General features: G+C 34.3%; 2 protein-coding genes across 4 annotated transcripts; both read right to left on the reverse strand.

Annotated features, from left to right (window-relative positions):
- Window positions 1-4,554: 4,554 nt before the first annotated feature.
- On the reverse strand, window positions 4,555-15,270 carry LOC107270938 (nose resistant to fluoxetine protein 6). 2 transcript variants are annotated; one of them, XM_015746407.2, is made up of 10 exons: window positions 14,454-15,270; window positions 7,272-7,558; window positions 7,025-7,200; window positions 6,784-6,941; window positions 6,407-6,535; window positions 5,766-6,325; window positions 5,339-5,644; window positions 5,073-5,247; window positions 4,863-5,005; window positions 4,555-4,770 (listed from the first exon to the last, which is right to left on the reverse strand). In XM_015746407.2, exons 1-10 carry the CDS (start codon window positions 14,788-14,790, stop codon window positions 4,642-4,644), a joined length of 2,400 nt encoding a protein of 799 aa, XP_015601893.1. In that variant the 5' UTR covers window positions 14,791-15,270; the 3' UTR covers window positions 4,555-4,641. The 2 variants fall into 2 exon arrangements, with proteins under 2 accessions (XP_015601893.1, XP_015601894.1); XM_015746408.2 differs by having other exon boundaries at window positions 6,407-6,502; window positions 14,454-15,266.
- Window positions 15,271-18,907: 3,637 nt separating this feature from the next.
- LOC107270939 (nose resistant to fluoxetine protein 6) lies at window positions 18,908-25,072 on the reverse strand. 2 transcript variants are annotated; one of them, XM_025088193.1, is made up of 14 exons: window positions 24,227-24,346; window positions 23,738-24,138; window positions 22,866-23,083; window positions 22,600-22,784; window positions 22,321-22,529; window positions 21,999-22,193; window positions 21,709-21,802; window positions 21,321-21,615; window positions 21,151-21,230; window positions 20,547-20,642; window positions 20,337-20,466; window positions 20,096-20,270; window positions 19,856-19,998; window positions 18,908-19,708 (listed from the first exon to the last, which is right to left on the reverse strand). In XM_025088193.1, exons 3-14 carry the CDS (start codon window positions 22,998-23,000, stop codon window positions 19,580-19,582), a joined length of 1,866 nt encoding a protein of 621 aa, XP_024943961.1. In that variant the 5' UTR covers window positions 23,001-23,083; window positions 23,738-24,138; window positions 24,227-24,346; the 3' UTR covers window positions 18,908-19,579. The 2 variants fall into 2 exon arrangements, with proteins under 2 accessions (XP_024943961.1, XP_015601895.1); XM_015746409.2 differs by lacking the exon at window positions 23,738-24,138 and having other exon boundaries at window positions 24,227-25,072.
- Between the last annotated feature and the right edge of the window lie 98 nt (window positions 25,073-25,170).

The raw sequence follows: 25,170 nt of genomic DNA on the forward strand, positions 1-25,170 counted from the left end.
AAAGGGGGGGGGGGGGAGGAACGGAAGCGGAGGACTCGTCTGGACGAGCGGAAGTGACGAAGTTGCGCGATTATTTCCCATATATTGATTATTGAGTTAACAATTGATACGAGCGCTAGGAGTGAAACGATGTAAATTATAAATATTCATTTTTGTTCTGTCGTGGGACAATTTTATTTCGTTGAAATACGAAAATGCTGTATCTTTACCAAACGCTTGTGTTTCTACGTCGGTAGACCGGAAATGATCGTGAGCTGTCACTCGAGTTTTGTTAATCAATAAAAGTAACAAATGGATATAATATGTCGCTTCTTGGATGCGAGAAGTGCGTCTGTAAGAAGAGCGAGCGAACGAGAGAGAGAGAGAGAGAGAGAGAGAGAGAGAGAGAGAGAGAGAGAATGAAAGATAAAGAGGGAATGAGAGAAACAGAGTAGGAAATTGGGTGTAAAAATGTTGTCGAGCGAGTATAGTATTAAAACGAATGCGAGGAGAAATTGAAAAAAAAAAGCATGGACGATCGAAGGGAAAAAGTAACGAGAAAACAAGAGGTACAGTGTTAAACGTAAACACGCTCTATTATTGAACTAACTTATCTTATCGGAACTGCCAACATGGGGAAACAAATGTTTAAACAAAGATTTGGCTGTGTCGACATTATAATAATTATTGATTTGTATGGCTTCTCACCTTTTTCTTGTCTTCTTTACTTAAATAATTCGAGAGTGTGATAGAAGTGAGAAGAGTATGAAAAAGCACGTGTGGCGCGTTTGTGAAATTGTGAAATTTTTTAAGTCACAAAATGGCAACACTGAACATAAAATAGTAGTGCAAGGTCTCTTCCTTGTAGCTGATCGCTATTGATCGCTTGATCGCTTTTTTTTTTTAATATTTAAAACGATGTCTTTTATTCGTGAATTTTTGACTTTCGATATAGTTCCCTTTTCTTTTCTCGATGCTGATTTTTTAGAAGATGTATGCAAATTGTTACTATTTATTAGAATGATTGTACCTCTTCGATGTAACGAGTAAGAAAATTTTTGTTTATTATTCGTCCTTAATGGCGCAAACAGATGTGACCGAAGCAAAAGAAAATTACTACGGAAACTAGAAGGCGAGAACGGAAAGTTCAAGGAACAACTGAAATACACTTAACATGCCTTATCGCTGTTTTCAAATTCCAATGAAAGAAAAAAGAAAAAAAACTTAAAAGACTGATAGGGAAATAAATAAGTAAATAAAATTTCTCGAAATATCCTACAACACTTTTCGGTTGCATCTGTTTACGTCAGGATGAAAACTGGTGCTTGCAATTACGCGTGGTGGAATTTTGTCAAAATTTTTTATATCTATATTTATGCATCGAGATACTCGAGTCTCTTAATAAATATTCGAAAGGTAGGCGGGAAATTCAAATTTTTTAAACAAGTAATAAGAATTAAATCTTTGTACGCACTGTATAGACTCAACAAATGAACAACAGACTGGATTAGTTTATGTAAAGTAAAATATAAAATGTGATTTTCACACAAAAATGGAAGATTTAAAAAAATAATTAACATGGATACAGTCGAAAATGATAATTTGAAACGACACTGAGAAATGCGTAATATGTTTATGCTCGTGTTTACTGGAAACCAGAAGGGGCGAAGGAGAGAGGCAGGAGAGTCTCGGAATTTTCGAAAATCTACCATCGTCAGAAAAGACAGTGCCTTTTACGTGCCGAGACTCTCTAGTATCGTGGCAAGTCGTCGAAATGAAAAAAAAAGTTATCAGAAATAAAAAAGATCGATAGGAAAAAAGGAGTTACTCAGAATTTTTGAAATTATAAAATTAAATTCACGCGCAGATATAAACTTTGCAGCTACGTGATTTTGCAATTGTAACTAACTGAACACGAAAACAATTAATTTGGTATTTAACATGCAGTTGCGACTACACCAAGAAAGAGTAATGGATGCCAAAAAGTGTTCGAAGAAAGTTTCAATAACTTTGGGAGATAAGAGTTGGGCGTTGAAAATAATATTTGGGAAAAAAAATGAAAAGATATGTTTAACGATAATCCAGAAAGCGAGAGAGAAAAACATAAGCTACACAATCGAAATATCCAATTAATTATTTAGTATCGATAACCATCAATAATAAGAATGCAATTAGCCAATAGCAATGAAAACGTATGCACGTACAGACATACATACGTACATACAAAACATATGCATTAATAAACGAAAGAGAAACAAAAAGTATGAATAAACTCCACATACAATACTAATTATACAAATAAAAACCAAACGTATTCCATATGGATCTTATAAATTGTCCGAATTAAATAACAAAAAAAAATCATCACATTCCCACAGTGCAATATAAACCCAACTTATACATTTTCTTTTCTCCAAAATTCTTTTAATTTTCCCCACTCGCGTAAACAAACAAAAATTCATTTTGATAATCATTATCGATCATGACTTTTTTCCTAAAAAAAAAAAACGTTTTTGCTACTAAATAAATAATCGTTTTCTACTAACCATAGTCAGAGTCCTCTTTTTGTACGGATATCATAAATTCATCGTACATACAAAGAGTATTTGACGTAAATTCGATAAAACGATCGATTTCATCCTGTCCACCTTGAAAGCATGAAAAACAAATTTTCTTTTTCAATCGTTAATCGAATCACCGTATCTTTGGTACGAGTGCAAGAGAGAAAGAAACACGAATATAAATGACTAAGAGCGAATGAAGTGAATACAGGGGGAGAGAGAGAGAGAGAGAGAGAGAGGGCGAGAGGGCGAGACAGGAACAGTGTAAATGCGCGTGGGTGCATATGAAAGTGACAAGGGATAATAAATATTAGTTATCACTGATAAGGCATACACTGTGACGTCACAAACGAAAGCAAATAGATCCATAAAGCGTTATTAAGAATAAAAGCAAAACCGATTACCATGATTTTTCTTCTTTTTCTTTCATACGCATATACCATATGTACTAGGTAAACCTGACGTGACGGATGCATTAAACTTTTCGAGTAAACTGAGTTCTTCCTCGTGCGCGTTCATTACAGGACACGCATTGTTGCCCGTGTTCTGTGACCTCTAATGATTATCATGCATATACAATACGATAAATAAATCTGTTGTGTGGGTCGTTGGCTGTGCTGTGTAATTTATTAATTGCTACTAATTGTGATAGAAAGTGACAGGGGGCTTGTACGACCGTGATATACACACCGATTGGTTTTTTTCTTTTTTTTTTTCAAAATTTTTTCATTTCTCTTCACCTTTCAAAAAAAAAATTCCCTCGCTTTTTCCTCGTCAATTATACTAAAAAGAATTCCGGTGACACTGTCCCACGTGGTGTTAATGAAAATAGGTGAAAAAAATTGATTTACGTACACCGACCATAATTTTCCCATGACTTTCCTACGTTGCTGGCAACGTCAAGGAAATAAAAGTCATTTTATCGTTATATACTCAGTTTCAACCACTGCCAACTTCTTGTGATTCTCATGCATTCTTTTCTTTTCGTTTTTCTCGTTTCTCTCCCCTCTCCTTTCCCCTCGACGTGTCAAAGACCTTTCCCTTAAAGTAGGGGGAAGGACTATTTATTATTAATATTATTATTATTATTAGTCTTAGTATTACCAGCATATTTTTTTTTTCTGAAAACGTATGTTTTCCCTCGTGCCTGTCAGTGGTTACATAATTTCAATGATGAAAAACAATCCAACGGACCACGTGACTGTGCTGACGTACGAACAGAGATTTGCGTGATGAGAAAAAAAAAATAAAAAAAAAATAACGCGCCCTCGCGTGGACGCATTCTTTTAATTATTTCCTTTTTTTAATTACTAGTACGTACGCGCGAGTCTGTGTATGCCTGTATGTGTGTGCGCGTAGAAATAGCGAGGGGATGCCTGGAAGGGGGTGGGAGGGGGTGATAAAGGAAATTAATTAAATTAATCGCGATCGAATTATTGAAACAACAGCAACCATAAAAACAACAATTAAGTATACAGAGCAAAGCAGCGAGAACCATTTGTCCTAGTCCTAGTATTCAAACTCATCACCATAATTTATAACCGATTTCAATTTAAATATAATAAAATGATGTTATCATACTAGATCAATGGTGTGTGTATATTTTTTTTTTCCAATTAACCTAACGTCTCCCACAGACATAAGAATATGGAGGATCCAGCCTAATAAGTTATCATAAGAAGTTGGATTTAGATATAAAATAGAATACAGTAGAAATAGTAAATAATTTATTTGACAGCTAGCATTGAGTATAAAAAAAAAAGAAGAAAGTGAACAGCAAATAGGATAAAAATATAGATGCAAGAGTTTTTCGTGGAAAAACACTAGTCGAGGTGATACTTGATAACAATCATGAAGTGTCAAAGTGGACAAACGAGACCAAGGAAAAGACATGAACTTGACGTCATAGTGATGACAGTCAGGTAAGCATTACGTAACGTGGACTATATCAATTTTACAATTCACTACCCTTCCCCTGGCATCTGATACATGTAGTCGAGTACGAGGAGTATTATTTTTTTTTTTATATAAATAATTGTTTATTAAACACGTTGGGTACTCGTCAACTGATCGAAGGATTTTACGTTGTCGCGTATTATTATTATTGGAACCTCTTCCTTCTCCTTGGCGCAAGAATCTTCAGCATGCTCACTACTGGTGCTTCGAAGGATACTGATATGACGAACGATAGGACATAAGAAAGTACTACTTGACCAAGGAACGTGATCATCTGCAGGAATAAATTGATAACATGAGTATTTAATATCTTGTCAATTAATTGAGTTTTATATTAATTATTCGATAGGTAGTATCGATACTCACCATGGTATCTTTTCCCAAATGAAATGGTGAATCCAAATTCATGGCAGTCAATCGGATTACTATTGGATGCACGAGATAGGCACAATAAGTGACTCTACTGAAGGGATATAAAATAGGTGCTGATAATATGTCATTAACGTATCCTAGAAAAACAAAAATTTTAATTAATATTTCATAAGGATGATTTAAAAGTCACCCAGAATATTCTACCTCCGTATCCAGTGCTACATGCTATCACTATCCATGATAAGCCTAATGCCCATGCACTGTGGCTCAAGGACGAATAAGCAGCTGCGACTGCAGGACTCAATTCGGCTTCGTACAATCCATAAAGTAAGCTTAATAAACATGCTATGGATAAAATCCAACCGACAGTGACAGCAGCCTAAATTTTTTAGAAACAAAAAAAAATGTTTGGTTAGGTATCGTTGATAACGTGTTAAGAAATTGTTATTTTATGATATATATGCACATACCTTCGTCATCTTAATTTTACAATTTGTTCTGTATAGTAGATATCCTACAGACATTCCTATTAAATATGGACCAAGTCTCGTCCATGGTTTGTCGTATATCTTATCAAATAGTGCCAGAGGGTCATCCGAACTTGGCATATGGTTATTAACCAACGCTATATAACCAGTAGTTAACCAGGAGCTAATTAATAGTGTCACCAGAGAGAAAGCAGCTATTTTGAAATGGCTGGTAGCCACTATTAGCATTATGGCTCCAACTATGTAAAACTGGGTATCGTCAGCAACGTACCAACTCCATAGCATGCACTGTAATAAACGAAAGATCGTATGAAATATTATTAATCAAGTATGCCAGTAATCACGTGTACTGCCAATAGCACTACAGTACATAAACTTTGTTTGCTATGGGTATAACGTATTCATTTACCATTTGATCCACGGGGAATAACGTATTGATGTAGAGTAAATTTCGCCACCAATAATTTGGGCAGTTGTAATGATCAGCAGTTGGAGGTTCGAAAACTGAATTAGCGTGAAACCATTTCATCGATACTTCCACGACACCCAGTACAAACATATAGGGCGCAGTGAGTCGGCAGAATCTGTACGCCAGGAAGCCAACGAATTTCAAACTTCCCGCCACGAATCCTTTAGTACCTTGAGTCAGCTTATTGAGGTCGCCCTTGGCGTTTGTTCGAAAATAGAGAAAGCTGACGAGAAGTCCACCCATGAAGAAGAACGTGTCGACGCTGAAAGCTCCATTGGTCACGGTTTGGAACAGAAATCTCTTCTCGACAACCTTACGGTACTCCATGTTATCTGAATACTTGAAAACCACTATGCAAGTATGTCCTAGAATTACCCACGCCATAGATATGGCTCTTAACCCGTGTACAGTGCTTATGGTATCATTGCCGACGGAATTGTCACAAATTGTTTTCATGTTGGCGCGAATCGAAAACGATAATAACAATTCCTCTGGAATACCTAAGCGTAAGAAATAGTGTTATCAGAGTAAGGATTAAATTAGCTTCTAATATGAAGTTATTGGCGATTAAGAATACTTACTCAATTTTTTCAACTCTGGAGTTGGCGTTGGTAAACTATCCTCGTGATTGTTATTGTTGTTCACTCTATTGGATGCGTTCACAACTGGATCTGATACTGGAACAGGAAGGTAGACCTTACCTTGAAAAGCTGCGAAATATAATAATAATACTACGTCACTGTTCAGTTTCCGTCCACGTCGTACGGCTGTCAGTTTTGATGGTCATTGAGAAGAATTAAATTGTTCGTTAATATTTACTGAATGGGGCATATGGTAACTAATATAAGTTCGTTATACGCAATTAATAATATATATTTTACATATAATACATGTGACCGCTCTGTGTGTCCATTAAGATGATATTGAATTAATTAAATAATTTTTAAATAATTCTTACCAGTCAAAGACTTGCCATTCCCATTAGCTAATTCTTGCGCTAATTTAGCTGACTTCTCCAAATCATAGTTTCTCCATTTCTCAGCTAATTTTCTTGATAAATATACATCGTATCCGGTACCTCCTATCATTAAGATCAGTACCACAGAACTTACGCCACTGTAACAAATATAATAGTCTCGTGCTAAATCCACTCTAAATAATAAAATTCAATTAGTGTTAATTAATCAAAGATTACTTACAATAAAATCCAGAATATTGGATCGCTAAACATGTCATATAGATTGTGCTGATCGCGTACACTCTCTATTGACGAATGTCGCGATGCGCTTTCGCTCGATGCCACTCTGCCAATTACATGGACGTCCGACGCAGTGCAAGAGAATGGCAGACACACTCCCAGGTGGATAGTCCTTGTCTAAGAAGAATTGTAGGTTATTTGATTTATGATATATCTATATATTCCTTCGTAATTATCGCAATCCTTACGACAGGAGCTATTGTGCCATTGATCTTGATTTTCATCATATAAAATCCAAGTTCGAATGGCGGCCGATCCGAAACGCTAGGTGGCAGTAGACTCGCACCACTTAATCCAGTGTTTGCCTTTTTCTTTGGTTCACTTGTAAATTGGCGAGCCTCTGTAAACGTGGGTACGTACTTTTCATTCTTCTTCGAATAGTCACGACTGATATAAGCGCATTCTGTCGCAGATCCAGTGAAATAAGAATTGCCCCATAAAAAGCCATTTGTGAATCGTCCCGAAGCGTCATCGACTGAAAGAAAAAATTTCATTTAATTCGTAACCAAAGTTTTTCCAGGTTAAAAGTCATTATCAGTTACAACGTTTGTAACGGGTAAATAAAAGTAAGTAGCATTGATGTCAATTTTCAATAATTTACGATTGATTAAATTTGACAAAGCACTATAGGCAACGGTCATTTTTACTAAAGGTAGCATAGTAATTAGCTTAGAAAATTAATTTTGTTAAAAAATTTTTTTATAATAAATAATTACAATTTTTATTTCGTGACTCTTCCGATATCTGCTAGTAAAATTTCACATCGTCAATATACATACACGTGTACGTACATAAACTTGAGTCAAAATATCTTGCGAATGAGGATTTTTAGAGAATTTCCAAAAATTTGCATACTATTTTGGTAACTATCGATAAACTCTAGGTATATTACAATCGGATTGGTCAGACTCGAAACGGAAGTGTCCTCCGCTCGAAGCGCAGGGAAAGTCTTCCTGCTGCACAAGTGGGTCATTCGATGATGACCAGTGCTCATTGAACGACGACGGTCGCTTTGTGTGAATGCAAACAGGCCGAATGTCTTTCTATTTTCTCGGCCGTAATAAGTCACGGGATAACACGTGTTAATGCATGCGTGCATAGCGGTACCAACGGAATAGAAAATATCTATAGACGCAGTGACATATCACGAATAGAGAAGAAAAGCATAGAAAATCTATTTCCTTACAGTTTACAAAGTAGATCAACAAAAATTTACCAACTTGGTAAAAATGTCCAAAAATTCGAAAGAAAATGGCGACACGCTTTCCTGCTTCGATTTCATTGAAATTCCCCAGGACACCAAGATTCACCACGTATATCAAACGGATAAACCGGATAAAAAAGAATGAGAACAAACAAGAAAGAAAATCATTTGTCGCTTTCACCACTTGTTCCTCTATTTCTATAAATATTAATTTGACATCACCAGAGTCTCTTGATTAAGTAAAACAATGGGAGTATCCTTGTTCGGGTCTTACGACTTCCGCTAAGAAATTATAATCCGAGAGCGAAAGCATCGTGAATAATAATAACAACACAGCTGTCATAAAAATTCACCATAATAGGAGATTGACAGTGCTGCCGACCGTCTGACCTACCTTCTCTCATCTCTCAGTATCCGCGTTTACGTCTTAACAAATATTATGGAGGCGTCGAATAGATTAGCAATTAAGGTTAATTCCCATACGTGAAAAATGACTGCGGCACAGACCCTAGATATTAATTTCGATAGAATCGCACACGCGATTTACTATGTGAACGTATGACTTATAATTGTCATGTCGATTACAATGATTAAAATGATTATTGGCAGAATTGAAGAAATCATACAAAACATCATTTTGCCGCCGAATGACATGAAATTCTTTAATGAGATTTTTCAACGAGATCATACCTTATTACAGGTATACTGAGTGAATATATACATATATATCCAGCTAATGATATACAATATAGCTACTCGCGTGCAATAAATCCACATATACATTATACATAAGATATGTGAATAACGCCACAATTTGTCAGTTGAATGCATGCATCTTTGAAATGAGGTAAGACTTTCTCCACTCGGGAAGTTAGTAATATTATCTAATAGCTCTGACGAGACACGTTCACCGCTTCCGAGATCTACACGTACACATTATATAGTCGTAATCGTGACGTTACGTCAAAACAATGATTTCTTAGATATTAAACTGAGAGACACGATCCGTTAATATACTAGGAAGATACATTAGGCGGCCTAGATAGGATTAGAAATTTCTGTCAAGAAGCGTAATATCACCTTAGTGTATTATCTGAAGATTATCTCATCTCAAGATAATCTCTCCCATTCAATTCTTCTATCAGCTTCATCACCCATCGATCTAACTTAAAAAGCAATAAGGTAATACAGACCAGTTACTAGTTTCCACGCTTTTGTATTTCTTACGTATCTTTGTCAATATATCAAAATTCATATATAACTTATTAAACGAATTCAAATTTTATTTCATAACGAATCAACAGGTCGACGATATGATCTAAGCGCATGTGTACACCTATGCTTTAGCATATTACACCTTATTGAGTAGTCAAGATCGAAATCTAACCTATCAATGGTAATGTGTAATAAAATACCAAAGTGACAATGAATGACAATGCAGAACTGCCAATAACTATTTTGCTACTGTCATCTCATCAATTCGTAGTTAAAATCCGAGTTTACATATGTTACACAAGTATTCAATGATATATGTCCATTTTTGTATTACTTATAAAGCTACGTAAATATAAATATACATTATAGTAAATATAAATATATATTAACGTAATTCTGTTAAAATAAATAATTAGCTAGGTATAATATAACAATGTTGAATTACTTGAAAGAATTTATCGGTGACTTTTTTTAATTACATAATCTTATATGTATGCCAAGTGTAAACCTGATATGGTCAAGATCGCCTTATCTGTCGCAAGAAAGAATATAAAGAAAAAGTGAAGGAATAGTATGCAGTCTTTGCCATTATAATTATCGTGTGTTATATCGGCCTGTGCAATATCTTACATGCGTGCAACCGGTTTATAAAGTTAGCTCGTACCAAGTTACATAGAAGCTTACGTGAGAACGGACGTACATGGTTATATTCACTGTCGAGGTTGATATGTCGCGTGTCTAGGTTCACGGACTTGTTCTCGTCTAGACTATTTGCCAAAAGGGTGATTAGTAAATTGGCGAGAATGACGTGTAAAACAAAATAGTATACAAAGTACAATAGTGAAATAGTATTATGTCACGTTACGTATCTAATTGACACGATAATTTTTATATTGACAACCAATGTAGTTTTTTTGATAAGACAAAAATATTTTACAGTTATCAACAAGCTGATACAAATCTTATACTTTTGATACCGCTATACACGTTTTTTGAACGTGGCGCGAAAATGAGGACTTTTAAAAAATTTTTTCTGACGGCCATTACACGTGTCATCATTTTCGATACGATGTTGTTGTATTTACGTTGGTGTTTAAACGTACGTTTACATGTGGACGGGTGCACGTGTTCTTAGGGAAAGTGTTTTGGACGGAGAGAGCCTTTCTCTTTTACCATATTTTTGTTCACAACGATATTTTGTGACGTGGTCATTTTTCAAATCGATATGTAGCAGGAACAAAATCGATGTTGTATCGAAATCTTATGGACGGGCTGACCTTTTCGTATGGACGGTGAAAATCTCGTATTGCAAGAAACTTATAATTACTGTCACTTTGTCATCTCTAAGAGTCGCATAGCTTGAGTGAAACGTCCTTGAGCAATTACATTTGCCAGACTTGTGCAGCCTTCGGGTTACCGAATGTGCATAATTAGTAACCTAGATTTTCGTGTTAAGTACAATTTTAGAACCGTTCCAAGGTCTCGATATATATTATTTTTTGAAGTTTCTATCGAAAAACAAAATTAGGAATTAAAATAAAAAATACGAATTTCATACCGCGTGACGTATAAAATAAAGGTGGTTATCGTGCAATATTTTTTTTTTTTCAAAATACCAATGTCGTACCACACCATACATTGAACATTTCTGGATATTGACTGTCTAGTAAAGAATGCTTTCAAAAAATTATTTAAATTTCTTAACGCCCAACGCTAACAGGAACTTCATCTCGAGAACGTGGCTATGAACTTTATGAGAATATGATATTCATAATTTTCCACGAGTCCACATCTCACCAGAAATACGAAAGCGACGCCAAACTCAAACTTTCGGTACGGCACCGGTACTATAACGCCGAGTGAAAGTATTTAACGTCGATTGGCTGTCTAAACTCTTTTTCTAATTGTTACGAATTGAAAATGTTCGCTCTCAGCTGGTAAAATGTTACGTCTCTCGTTGTCCGATCAGTAACACGATTATTTGTCTTGTCCGATCGTCACGGCTTATAGTCGCCCCGCCAGTTATAAGATTCCACAAGTGTCTAAGATACCATAATATTCCAAGTATTTTATTTGATCAAATAAAAAAAAATTTCTATAATAATAAACAATGCCAAATCTTCAGAAACCTAATGAACGTTTACAATGAAACAGACGTGCATTCATTATTTTCATTGTGATACTAACAACGACTACGTGGACTATTTTGAATTTGGAAAAAAAAATTTAATCGATAAACCAACTCGTTGCGTAACTGTATTAATGGGCCGGGTGCCTTAGCATATACTTTCTACTTCGTGTTTCCGAACGTTATGGATTTTGTGTCGAGACAGAAAGTGACGGCCATCTTTTTTATCTTTTTATATATTTTTTTATTATATCCGGCATGCCTCCGGCATTAATGCACGTTGACCATGACTGACTGTAACAAAATCTATAAAAAGGTGCTCTAGGATGGTGAGAGGAACGATACTATATATATATTTTTTGTGGACGTATGTACATATTACATTATACCAATTGGAATTCAGTTCACGAAATGGCTTAACGGTATAACTTATTATTACACATATTTAGCACCTAAGTATGGCAGCTTAATGCTTTCGCGTAAAATTTCGAAAATTTCATATTCTAGCCGCCGCAATTTCACACCCAGGAATCCATAAATGTATGCAGAGACGGTTAGTGTGTCACTGGGATTGATGCATGAAATTTCGCATATATTTTAACGTACAAGATATACAGGTGAAGATGGTAAATATAATTCACGTAAAAATTTCAATTTTCTTTTTGTCCTGTAACTTCCTCGATTATTGAGTATTTTGAAAAATTATCTGCCCCTTTTTTTATTATGTCGTATTGCTACTGATATTTTTTGATTGAACTTTCTACCGGTAAACTTGATGAAAACACTGACTACTGCAATTGGAATTACGACTTTTATATGTATGTGATACCTCCCGCAATAACAAAGCCTATCGAATGAGATGTAACCGATGCTTATTACTCATTCTGATTAAAATTACAGAATTGAATTTGTAATTACGTCAATTAGATGTACCCACGAGTATCATATGGAATTACGACTTGATAGGATTTCTCAGAACTTTCTATGGTATCATAATGTAGAAATTGCGATTGAGTGGTGGGATCATTCAAGGAACAGAGAAAAAGTTTGAAGTGAAAATATCTCAGATTACGTAATTCAAACTAGGCTCAAAAAGGGCCCCAAGACCACACCTAATGAACATATAATTTCGTACTGTGTACGTAATAGGAAATAAGTTTAAAAAAGAAATATAAAGTATATGCTATTGACTAATAAATAATTAAAATAATTTTTTATTAATATACTTATTAGAACCTTATATTTTTATTAAATTTTTCATATTAAAAAATGCAGTGATTTATATACCTTTCGAACGTCCCATTTTCAAGTATGAACCAATCTCCAAGGCCCTTTAGGCAATGGGACCGTTCGAAAATATCACTATTAAAAGTCCCCTATTACCTACGTATATAATGTCTTCAAAGAATGTCTAGCAACGCCTTTGAGCCATGTTTATGGAATTTACCTAACCCCAAAGTTTCACAATTTCGAAAACCATTTGTATAACATAACATAACAAGATGACATCCTATTAGCTGTAGAATTTTTAAATGGATTATTTATGCGTAGAAGCTACCATATGAAGATTACATTGTAGGTAAACAAAAGAATGAATAGTGAGTGGTGCATCAGGATTTGCTTTTTTTTTTATAAAATATCAAAAAGTCATGGTCATTCCAGTGTCTGACAAGACTTATAATTCCAGATGAAATTATGCTTGAAATTTTGTTATAACAATCGCAACGGCTAATTTATTGGCAAAAGGAGTTTATTTAGTGTTACCTCATTTTTGAAAATAAACTGTTCTGCCCATAATGACGAGTAAATAAGTACTTTCGAAGATACTATCTCTGGTAAATTTGTACGGAATTTATTAGCCCTCTTGGGCAATTGTGTCAAGATAGTTAACAGCGAGAAACGAAGCGCGAGTAAAAATGGCATTGACCGAGGAAAGTAAAACGACTGATGAAAGCGAATCTTTTCTACTCATGGCATTGTCCTCGAATCAACTGCTACTTAGATTCATTCTATCCCATGCCTGCTTTACCTCGGACATGCAACACAGCTAACTTCTTTAATACAGCTCTTTACAATTTTATGGTCACTTGTACATTATGTATACCGTCTATATCTATAATAACTGAATGAAATGCTCAAACGAAAGCGGATCACGAATTATGTTGGATCTTTCCTAATGATCTTGTTAGGAATCTGAAATTTCACACGGCTAAAAACTATTGTCGCTAATCACGGAGAAAGTTGGTCCATCTGTGTCGAACGTTCTTGATTTTAATTTTTCTTCTCTAAAAACGTGTGAATTATTCACTCGTGGGAATTCGTACAGCTATTAATTTCACAACGGGAGACGATAAAATTGCATTTTGTTTTTGGAAGAAACCTTTCATTTTCAATATTCACCATGTAATTTCGCAATGGTTGTTAAGTAAGTTTCAGATAACTGATATTATATTAAATATTAATTCTTGGTTAATATTTTGAGTCATCGTAGATTGTAGCTCAAGGCAGCTTTTCTATTGGAATAATAAATTCTAACTGGTCAGTCAGGATATGCTGAAAATTTCGCAATGTAAAAGACGAAATGGAAATAACCTGCCATGAAACGGATACGTATTTTCATATTTTTTGAGATTTAAAAGTAAGATGATGAAATCCATTCAAGAATGAAGCATTGATAGGAAATACTATCGCCATAGCACACACGGATAATTAAATGTTGGTATTTTAATACTTAACAATTATTTGATTTAATTAACCAAAATTATTTTTTAACTTGTTCATGGTTTCTAGATCTAAAAAATTTAAGAAAGACGTATGCCTTACCTTTGAGTGCCCAAATCTCTTGATTTTTTAGAGCTTCGACGTATCGCGTCATATCGTTGTCACATTGCAAATCCACTGGATACTTTCCGCGAACCCAATTTTCTATTAGATTTCGTGAATTGTACACGTCCAACATTTCCGGTAGAGTTGTCCAATTAACGGAAGCGGAAGTTCTTATTTTTGGAATACTTCTGGTGTGATGACTGTTATAGACTCCAGTTTGAGACTCTTCCGATATTCCAGTATCGATATCCAATAACGTATCCGCATTTTGGATATCAGCCAAATTGACGTCAACCAAACTCCACAAAATAAGAATCCAGGTGGCGGTATACATTTTTGAAAAAAAATAATCCCACGTACTATGTTTTCCTCTGTCCTTTCTGACACTTGACAAAAAATCCGATGTCAATCAAACCTTTTCGAAATTTCTTTCGAACTTTTTCAAAAACAAAAATATAATTATGTCATTGTATTCCTTTTTTGTTGTTGGTTTTCGAAAAATCGATTTTTCAACTTGAAATTAACTTTGAAAAATTGCAATTCAAAAATTTGTATTTTACTGAAATCCGTTTCAATCGTCACATCACACAGATTATCGCAACGCGCGACGCAGCCTCCGCAGTCGACGGTAAAACCAAATAGAAAAATTAAATTTTTCAAATTTTCTTCAGAACTTCGGATATCCTTCGACTTCATAAACCACCGACGAACTGTATTGACTACGACATACTAGCTCGCAGAGAAATGATTTCAGCTGTCCGGTTAGAGTGAGGAGGTACACGCTTATGCGGAAACCGGGTACACGGTGGGGGAACAGTGAAAACTTAAAACCATCTACAGAAAGAGAGGAAGAGAGGGAGAAAGTAAAGAAAGAAGACGAATCGTACTGGTCATTGGGACCTAGTCAGGTCTGACCAAGCAAGAGAAAGAGAAGGAGAAAGAAAGAGTCCCATACGCACATTCTTATATATAATGTATATGTATATACGTTATATATATATATATATATATATATATATATATACACTGACTTGCTACACATATATAGATATAATGTACTACGTGCTCTGTTCCACACTTTTACTAATAACGCTGATGACACGCACATTCATTTGGTTAATGCGATCCGAGACATGGTTTGACCTTAAAAGATAGCGAAAGTGACGATTCGCCATGGTAATAGCTAAGAAAATTATTTGAATCTCTATACCACATATCTGAATATCACGAAGAATTTGAATGAAATAAAAAAATTTCGAAATTGACTTTCTGCTCTTTTAATATTTTAAATTTGACTCTCAAGCGCGCCGTAGATGTATCGCGAGGATTTTTGAAATAATTGAAATTGATGAGTAGACTCTGATACATTAGCGAATATAAAAAATCATTACCGTCAATATGTGTTCAATTAATTCATTTGAGAATTCGGCTTTAATCTAACCTAGTAAAAAAGTTATAAAAATAACTAAAAAAAAATGACTAGCGATTAATAATCACTAATGATAATATAATTTGAGTAAATATCCTTACTCCAAATTACTTCCGAAAGATCACAACACTTTTCCCCTTGTTCATAGATAACACAGTGCATCCAAATAACATCCAACGAACGTTTGATGGACAACCATGCCATTTGAAGATTCTGCGTTTTCTGGACATCATGATTTAATTTTTTTTTTTTCTAAATAAATCATTCAAAATATTTTACAGTATAATACTATTCGCAGTTGAATAACATATAAATATGAACCACGTTCAAAATAGGCTAAGGAAAATCTTTCGCTTTCCCATTTCCATGTCAGTAGTTGACATGACTGCTGTCATCAGAATCGTGCAAGTCATCGTGTGGAGAAGCAGGTATGTCCCTTGCGTAAGAGACTTGACCTGAATGCGTCAACCAAACGGGAATATCCTGTTTATCTTTTTCGCAAAGTACTTCGTATATTATCCCGCAAGCATCTCACGAATTAGATAGTCAACCTTTGGCTGTTAAGTCAGCTTCCGGTCTTTTATCTGAAGGAATCGCCATAGCGATTCTTTGCACGATTTCGTATTACGTTTTAGAATTTTGAAATATATTTTTGATCAAATTTCATTCGTCTTAACTATCTTTACCACTGTACTACGCGTGATTATCACTTGTGAACACATCGGATGTGTACATCGAATATGATGCTAGTCCGGGACATTCTAGAACTTGTGCAATTGATTCAAACAGTCATTGCACAAACGACGGAAAATTTCATGATATTAAAAAAAAAAAGAAAAGAAAAAAAAGTGACTTCATAATTGGCTGGGGTGCAGTCATGCTGAAAAATTGCGCTATCCGTTTATCGGGATCATTGTTATGGATATTCCAGAAGCTAGTGCAAATAATTGAGACTTCTTTCATTTCTTGTCATTTTTTTCTCTCTCGCAATGATCCTTATTGCTAAAGCTTTCTCGTACATTGAAATACAGTAGATCATTTGAATAAGTGAAGATACATTGTTTGTGATTCGATTAAAAAATTTATTATTAATTATTTTATGAATTGTAACATGTTTTTTTTTTAATTAGTCTTAGACACAGGTTGTTCCAGTAATCAGTATTGCTTTAAGGTAGTATAGTAGAATTATACTATCAGGTTAACCCTATACTTTTTTTAATGCCTAATCGAAAAAACTTAATCAACTGCGTCTTCTAGCTCAAAATAAAATTTGTTCACCGTCTCGTTAAACAGATATTCATTATTAAAGTTGAGTATAAATAGGTGGTAGAGGACAAATGGTTGTAGTTAGTCAAATGTCATTAATTTTGGAAAAGGTTTCAAGTTCACCTATGCGTTAGAATATATTACCAGAAAATATAATATCTAAGACGTTTATTGTAAAAATATGAACATTATTTATCATACTATACTTATTGAGAAATTATTGTTAAACGAAAGGTATGCGGCAGCCGTTTCTTTCTTTCGCGCGATTTTTGCGTGAAGCGTTAAGATTCATTTATTAGAATAATTACTATTTATTAGTATAAATTCACAATTTCCGTATTTTTTTTATTCGTTTTATGGAATTTCACAAATTATATATAGATATTGACTTGACTTCAGCCAAACTATACCACACTACTTTCAAAATAAGTGGTAAACATCATTGGAATCTTTAATGGTTTCTTTGTATTGCAATTAATTATTTATGGTGACTAACTCAAAGGCAATATTTTTTTTATTATTTTAAAAGCTAATTTTCACAAATATTAAACAATAAAATGCAGATGCGAATTACTAAAGGCTGAGAGAAACAAACTAAATTATGAAATTGCACGATGCAGAATACAACTTGGTATGTTAATTTTTAAAAATTATTAAATACACAACTTAAACATGTTAATAGAAAAAAATATTCGAGAGTAATCTTAATCTGAGTAATATAAGACGTAATTTAGGATACGCATTACTATAGTAATAAGAAAATATCTTTATATCATTTATAATTCTGATGACAAAGCAAATATATACTTTAGAACATTTAAATGTTGAAAAAAGCAATAACAAAATCTGCATAAATTGTACATTAACCATTATTCACATAATTATTTGAAACATTCCAATACACAACCATCTACACAAAAATTCTATCACAGAAATTTAAAAAAAAAAAAATACTTATATCTAAGCCTTATACTGGGAGCCACAAATGATACCTGAGACTTTCTCCGTTTCTAAATATTCCTATTTTTATCTAAATGCGTGTGGATACATATCAAGTGTACTAGGAGATTCCAATTGCGCAAGGACCCCTTGACTGTGAGATATATATTACCATACATATATAACCTGATATAAACGTTTATTCCATAGGTTATATCTTTTCTCATAGATACGAGCGGGTATATGTACACATATAAAAACTTATAAAAAATAGCTTAGGTGTAGACGTCATGGTAAATTTAAAAAAAAAATGCGAAAGAATACTAAATACCATTTCACCTAGTAACGAATCATTTTTTATTTTTTATGTAAGCTTTACGTAAGGCTAACCAACGTAATAGGCAGTAAGACTGTGAATCACACGTTACGTTAGACTACATTATACCGTGTATAACTTGAACGAATTTCGTAAAAAATCATCAAGTGTGTACTTATTGTATGAAGTATGTCAAAATAATTATTTAATAAAAAAAGATTCAAATTCTATATAAATTCAAATATTTAAATAATTAGGTCAGTGTCCTCGCTGATGACGGAGTTTGAGGTGTGACTGGTGGCATAAAAAAAAATATAAGAAAAGACGATAATGCAGAAAACGTCATCGCGAAATCAACAAAATTCACATTTTTATTTACGTTGAATTAGGTAACCCTCTTTCAATTCCATTAACGTTTTCGCACAAGTCAGACCGCCAGTGATTAATGACTTCTAGCTCTTCGTCTTCGAAAAATTTTCAGTCTTTCCTGGAATTCTACTATTTTTTTATTTTTTTATTTTTTTATTTTTTTTTTTTTTCTATACCTCGTTTTACCTTCGCATCCGTCCCCAAAAAAGTACCCACTAATTACATACTGTAATGGAGAAAACGAAATTTTGTGAGAGAAGGGGTAGCAGGATGTTCTACGTCTACAAAATATAAATTCGTATGAAAGCGAATACCTGCTTCGAGTTACGTGCTTAAATTAGATTCTTTAATGAAGACAGGCACAATTAATTATTAATCACGTAACACCGTGACTACCTTTCGTAAACAGGTACGTTAAGTCCCAAAAAATATTCGCGAACCCAGACAAGTGCCACTTCTGTTTTTACGATAATTCTAAAAAAAAATTATACAAAAAATTACATAAATTTCATAAGTCGAGTTACACGGTCAAGTGATTCTAATTATGCAGACTTATTACGATGTGATTGACACTGCTTATGAGTTATTATGTACATAGATACGTATATACATGCGCTAGAGATTATGCAACCACTTGCACGCTATACCGCTTATAATCTAAGAAAATGTAATTCGGTATACCTATATATTAATCACATATCGAAAAACCATTTTGCATCTTAATTGAAGCTTATAGTAAGTTAGTATAATTATTCAGTAAGAAAGTATACGCGTGTAGTATATTAATTATTTAGCATTAATCAATCAATCTCTTTTCCATTGTCTTAAAGGATGTACGATCCTTAATAACGACACCATAGGCGCTTCGAAGAGTAAACTTAAAACGAGGGATACTGCGTAGGAGGATACAGTAACTCCGAAAAATAAAATTGCCTGGAAGTAAAAGGTAAAGTAGTGATTCACGTTAGGAAATTAATTGAACAGGAGCTAATAAAGTATTTATACTTGACTGGACTGCGAAGGCAGAGTCAATGACGTTTATAATGAATAAATGAAATAGTATGTAAAAATAATTATTACCACTAAACCACGTGTCAGATGAAACGAACTTTCACCTCTTAGTATCATAGCTCTCATTAATGCTGGATGTACCAGATAAGCGCAATAAGTCAGTCTGGATATTGGATATATGTATTTCCAGGATAAAAATGTATTGACAATACCTGAAATAAATAATTATTCGATTAAAATATTCAATTAAATAATTAGCTGAGTTATGCATTTAAAATAAATTATAACTGAGATATATAAAAGACGAACCTCCGTTGCCAGTCACGCATGCTATTAGGACCCAGGATACGCACAAGGCCCAACCAGAATGTGACAATGCTGTATACATTACCGATAACGTGGGCCCGAACATATTACCATACAGCCCATAAACAATACTAAGCATGGTTGCTATAGATAATGTCCAGCCAGATACAATAATTGCCTATTAATTATACAAATTTATTATTACAATGATCCTAGTGCACTTTGACTTATTATTTCTGTTTACCTTGTTCATATTTATTTTACAATTTATTTTAAAGAGGAACCACCCTGCCGCCATCCCTATTAAGTATGGTCCTATTCGAGTCCAAGGCTTATCGTATAGACTCTCGTAATGAGCAAAGGGGTCTTGAATGCTAAAAATTAAAAAAATTAATTATAATATTTTTATTTGGATTAATTATTTTTTGTCATTTATACACGTGACAATACTTACGTCGGTGTGTGTTTTGCATGTAAAGTAACGAGGGCTGTTACGATCCAGGAGACAATTAAAAATACGCCAGCAATAACAGCTCCCACTGGCAGAAGGCTGTAAAAAAAATGTTCATAAAAATGTTACTAAGGATGCAGTCGAATGTATAGAAGACAGACCAGGAACGACGGAATCGGAAAAATAGTTTGATGGGGGTTGACCGATCATCTTCATTTCGAAAATGTGAAACGATGCCCGGGTTCCCCATGTAGAAGAATAAACAAAAATTTGAAAAGTGTAAAAATTATTTTTCGTTCATTAAAATCAATAATGATGACACATATTATTCGAAAAATCATTAAATATTAATTATCTATAAGATTGTTCAGATTGAAATGCGAAGATTTGAAATTTGTAAAATTTATCAAAGTTTTGAGGTTAGAATGTCTGCCCGTTTTCTGAAAAATATGGTACATGGGGAACCCGGCATCGCTTAACATTTTCGGAACGAAGATGATTGGTCAACAAGAACCAAACTATTTTTCCGATTTCGTCGTTCCTGTTCTGTCTTCTATACACGGGACAGCAACCTAAGTCAAATTTGAATTGCGTATGGTTCACTTACTTTGCTGCAATTATCAATAAAATTATTCCCACGGTATAGAATTGCGTGTCATTCGCCAAATACCAACTCCAAACCATACACTGTAATAATGAAAAGTAAAAATCATGAGTACCCATGATTCATGATTTATATATATTTTTTTCAAATTTCGATTTCAAAACTCATCTCACTCTGTCATCCATATCGAAATAGGTATTGATATACAAGGCATTTCGCCACCAATATTTTTCACATGTCACGTGATCCAAGGCAGGCAGTTCGATCATCGAATGATCGTGATACCATTTCATGGAAACTTGTATCAATCCAATAACAAGAAGATATGGTGGTGTTAAGCGGAAATATCTATACCACATCATTCCAAGAAATTGTAGAAATTGCCCTAGACAGCCCTGTGTTATTTTCATCTCGCGGATTCTCTGCTTGGCTATCGTGCGAAAGTACAGGAAGGAAACTAGACATCCACTAAGCAGAAACAATATTACGTATAAGAAAAAATTCCACTGTGCTTTCGCAAAAGAGTGATTATTTTTTATTTCTTCAAACATAACCTATAACCTCATAAAGAAAAACGTATCCACTGCGTAGGTGCCATTGCTGATTGTCTGGTAAAGAAAGTCATCCTCGGCTCTGCGTCTGAACACTTTGTTGTCTGAAATTTTAAGTAGGGTATTATTAATTTTTGGGATTTCTCAAACGTCAAAGTATGGTAGATATGTATACCAGGTGATTTAGCCCAAACGCACCAACTGAACATAGTTTTACCATAAGACTCAAATGGGCGCGCTAACTTCAGGGTATTGCGTTTCTACCGAGTAAGTCTGCATATAAGTTATTGACACACTTACCCGAGACCTCATTTGCTAATAGGCAAGTATGTACCATAATAACCCACAATAATGAGACGAAGCGTAATCCGTGTATCGGTGCCAATGTGTCGTTGCCAACATCCAGACTGCCAAGTTTTGACAGATTGAGCAACAGGCTGAATGACAGTAATGCTTCTGACAATGGTTTAGGTACGTCCTTTGAATTGCATACATCTAATAATTATGAAAAATTGGTGAAATAAGAATAATTTTGAAGTATCCTAATTTAAACATAATTTTTGTCATTTTTTGTTGGAAATGTAGATCTCGATTTTCAATTGTCAAATCTGCGCTTACTTACTTAAAGAACCATTATGAGTCTTTACCGACCACAATTTCGAAATAGTAATTTCTTCTTTGAAATCAACACCTGGCCGTAAAATTTTCAATTCCGTTAAAACAGTATTATTCCTCTTTCTCTCTTCGTCGGCCCTTAAAACTCGATACCTCAAAGTGATGTCGTATAAGGTTCCAAAAATGACAAAAAGTATAACGAAAGCAGACACAACTCTGAATAGAAAAATAAGATATGAGATATCCAAAAGGAGAATATAAAAAGAAACATATATCGATGACTTACAATAAAATATAAAATGTCTTATCATTCCAAACTGAATATCCCTGCGAGAGATTACGAACGTGATTGAAAGTAATTTTTCGAGGAATTTGATTGGCATTTTCCTTATCGAAGATCATCAAAATTCTCATAACATCCTGCACAGTACAACTGGACGGTAAGCATAGACCAAGCGTGATATTGTGAGTCTAAAACACGTTGTATTGAAATTAAAAAAATTGTATAATTACAAAATTGTCAAATTTTCCTTGTTAAATAAAAGTACTAACGCCATTGATCCCATATTTTTGAATGGTCAAAGTCAAACTAACGGAATTCACATTGACCTCGTATGGTGGTAAATCCATGGTATCATTGTTATTCATAAAATTGTTGGAAATCAAATCCAAATAACCCTGTTGCATTTCACGACACAAATCCGGTGCCCCGACCCAGTATTCACTTCCCAAAAATAATCCCCACGTGTGCTTACCGCTAGCATCGATCACTAAAAAGAACATACAAAACAGAATGTAAATATAATGTATATGTACGCATAATACCAACTCAAATCCACATAAAGTTGCATATCAATTAATTCGGAAGTGCAATAAAGTGCACCTCATAAATGCAACCAGGCGTTGCGCAATAAGTGCATATACATCCACTCGACGAACATTGCAAGGAAACTAACCACGACTATCCTATATTGCACTAAAGGAGCTCAGCACTTTCTCACTTTCTACAGGAAACATTTCGCGACCGCGGCTCTCAAATCGCACTGGGCCAATAATAAAATTTATAAGTAAAATAGATAACAAATCGAATTAAATATAATTGTTGAGTAAAACAATGACGTCAGGATCGAATCAAAAATTTCTCTCTCACTTTCTTCTCTCACATAATTACACTAAAATCCATCTCTTTCATCGCGTGTTTAATCTCATTTACTTTTACCTGCATCGAAATCGTTATATCTACTTGCGTCTATAAGTGCATACTGTCGTACGTGATGAACATCTAATAACATGTGCGTACATATACATATAATATAATAGAATGCACTCGAGAGTTGATGCACTTACGTGCTGTTCGTTATTTTCAAAATGATTTACCAAAAGAAAGTAATTCCAGCTTACGTACACTTATGCAATATACGTACATACTAGTTGCAGAAGACAGTGTCTATGTTACGCTTTTTACCACTTCGATTGTATAAGGCTGATTTCCAGAGGCTCCAAACTCGTATAAATATTTGATAAGGTTATTTTCATAGCGCTTAATGATCAACGTGTAGAGTGCGTAATACGTTAATTCTTTCCTTAATAAAAAAAATGTCTTGTTGGATAATACAATAAAATATTTTTGAATTGACAACGATTTCCTTAAAGCGATACTGAGAACACCAGCGGCAACCTGCGCCGAAAGAAAGTTTACGCCGCCGTTGATCAGCGACCGGTCTTGGGCGAGTTTGCAACTTTTGCGACTTTCAGCCGTTGGCCAGATACTTCCTTGTTATATGACGGCGATAACAATGGTTCGTGGGTTTATATGCAATGCATACTATATTTATGAGCATATATTTATATGTAATTTTCAATGGAATGCACTTTCGAAAGGGCGCAGTTGTATTATATATATTTTTACTTACTTTTCAAAGCCCAATTCTCACCGCGCGATGCACTTCTCGCGTAGAGCGATACTTCCGCTCGGCACTTTTCCGATATTTCCAGACTCTCCCATTTGTTTGGCGAAATGGTCTCGATCGATTTTGGATCCCAAATTTCTAATAATTTATCTAAATCGATTGCGTCGTACAAATCGTTGTTACTGATGGTTTTCGATATATTTGAATTCTTGTTTTTGAACGAGAGCACCGCTCTTTCTTTTTTGGAAAAATACTGTTTCGTGTCAGTTTGAATTTCCAGGATATGGCTCTTTTCCTCGGGAAAGTAAATGGGATAATCGGTTGCGTTTGCTATTGACAAATTTTCTAATTCCAGCGATGTTACTGAGTAGAGCAAAGGGAGAATCGAAAACACGCGAAACAATAACGCCATTTTTTTGTTTAAGAATGAACTGATGAATTTTGAAAAAGAACACAATGTCTATTAGTACGAATTATTGTCGAGCAACAATGTAATCAAGTAGTTCCTCATATGCAATTTTCAATGAACTCTGTGGTTACTTGATTGGAAAATAACAATATACACGGTCGATAAGAAAATAACAGTAAAAAAATGTTATTCTGATAAAAATAAAGAAACTGATTCATTTTTCCGCATGATCATTATCAATGCACTTGCCAAACACTTAAAATAAGTAAAACGAAATGCAATTTTCGTTTTCCAAAGTTACATTATCGATTTTCCAGAAATTTCGATTACGTTACTCACATACTTATTGATAATTAAATTAAAGGCTCAAAAGTTGATTACTATTAATGAAACTATAGCCAAGCAATTTCTTAGTGCACTGTGGTCATCCGATCAAGTACATGTTCAGATATATAATCCGGGTATCGTCTCCCACCTTGTGAATTGCAACGCCCCCATGGTGCTCTTTTAATCCACTCGTCGACTTTCAACTAGCATT

Source organism: Cephus cinctus, unplaced genomic scaffold (assembly GCF_000341935.2).
Source record: "Cephus cinctus unplaced genomic scaffold, Ccin1 Ccin1_scaffold0857, whole genome shotgun sequence".
Classification (NCBI taxonomy): domain Eukaryota; kingdom Metazoa; phylum Arthropoda; class Insecta; order Hymenoptera; family Cephidae; genus Cephus; species Cephus cinctus.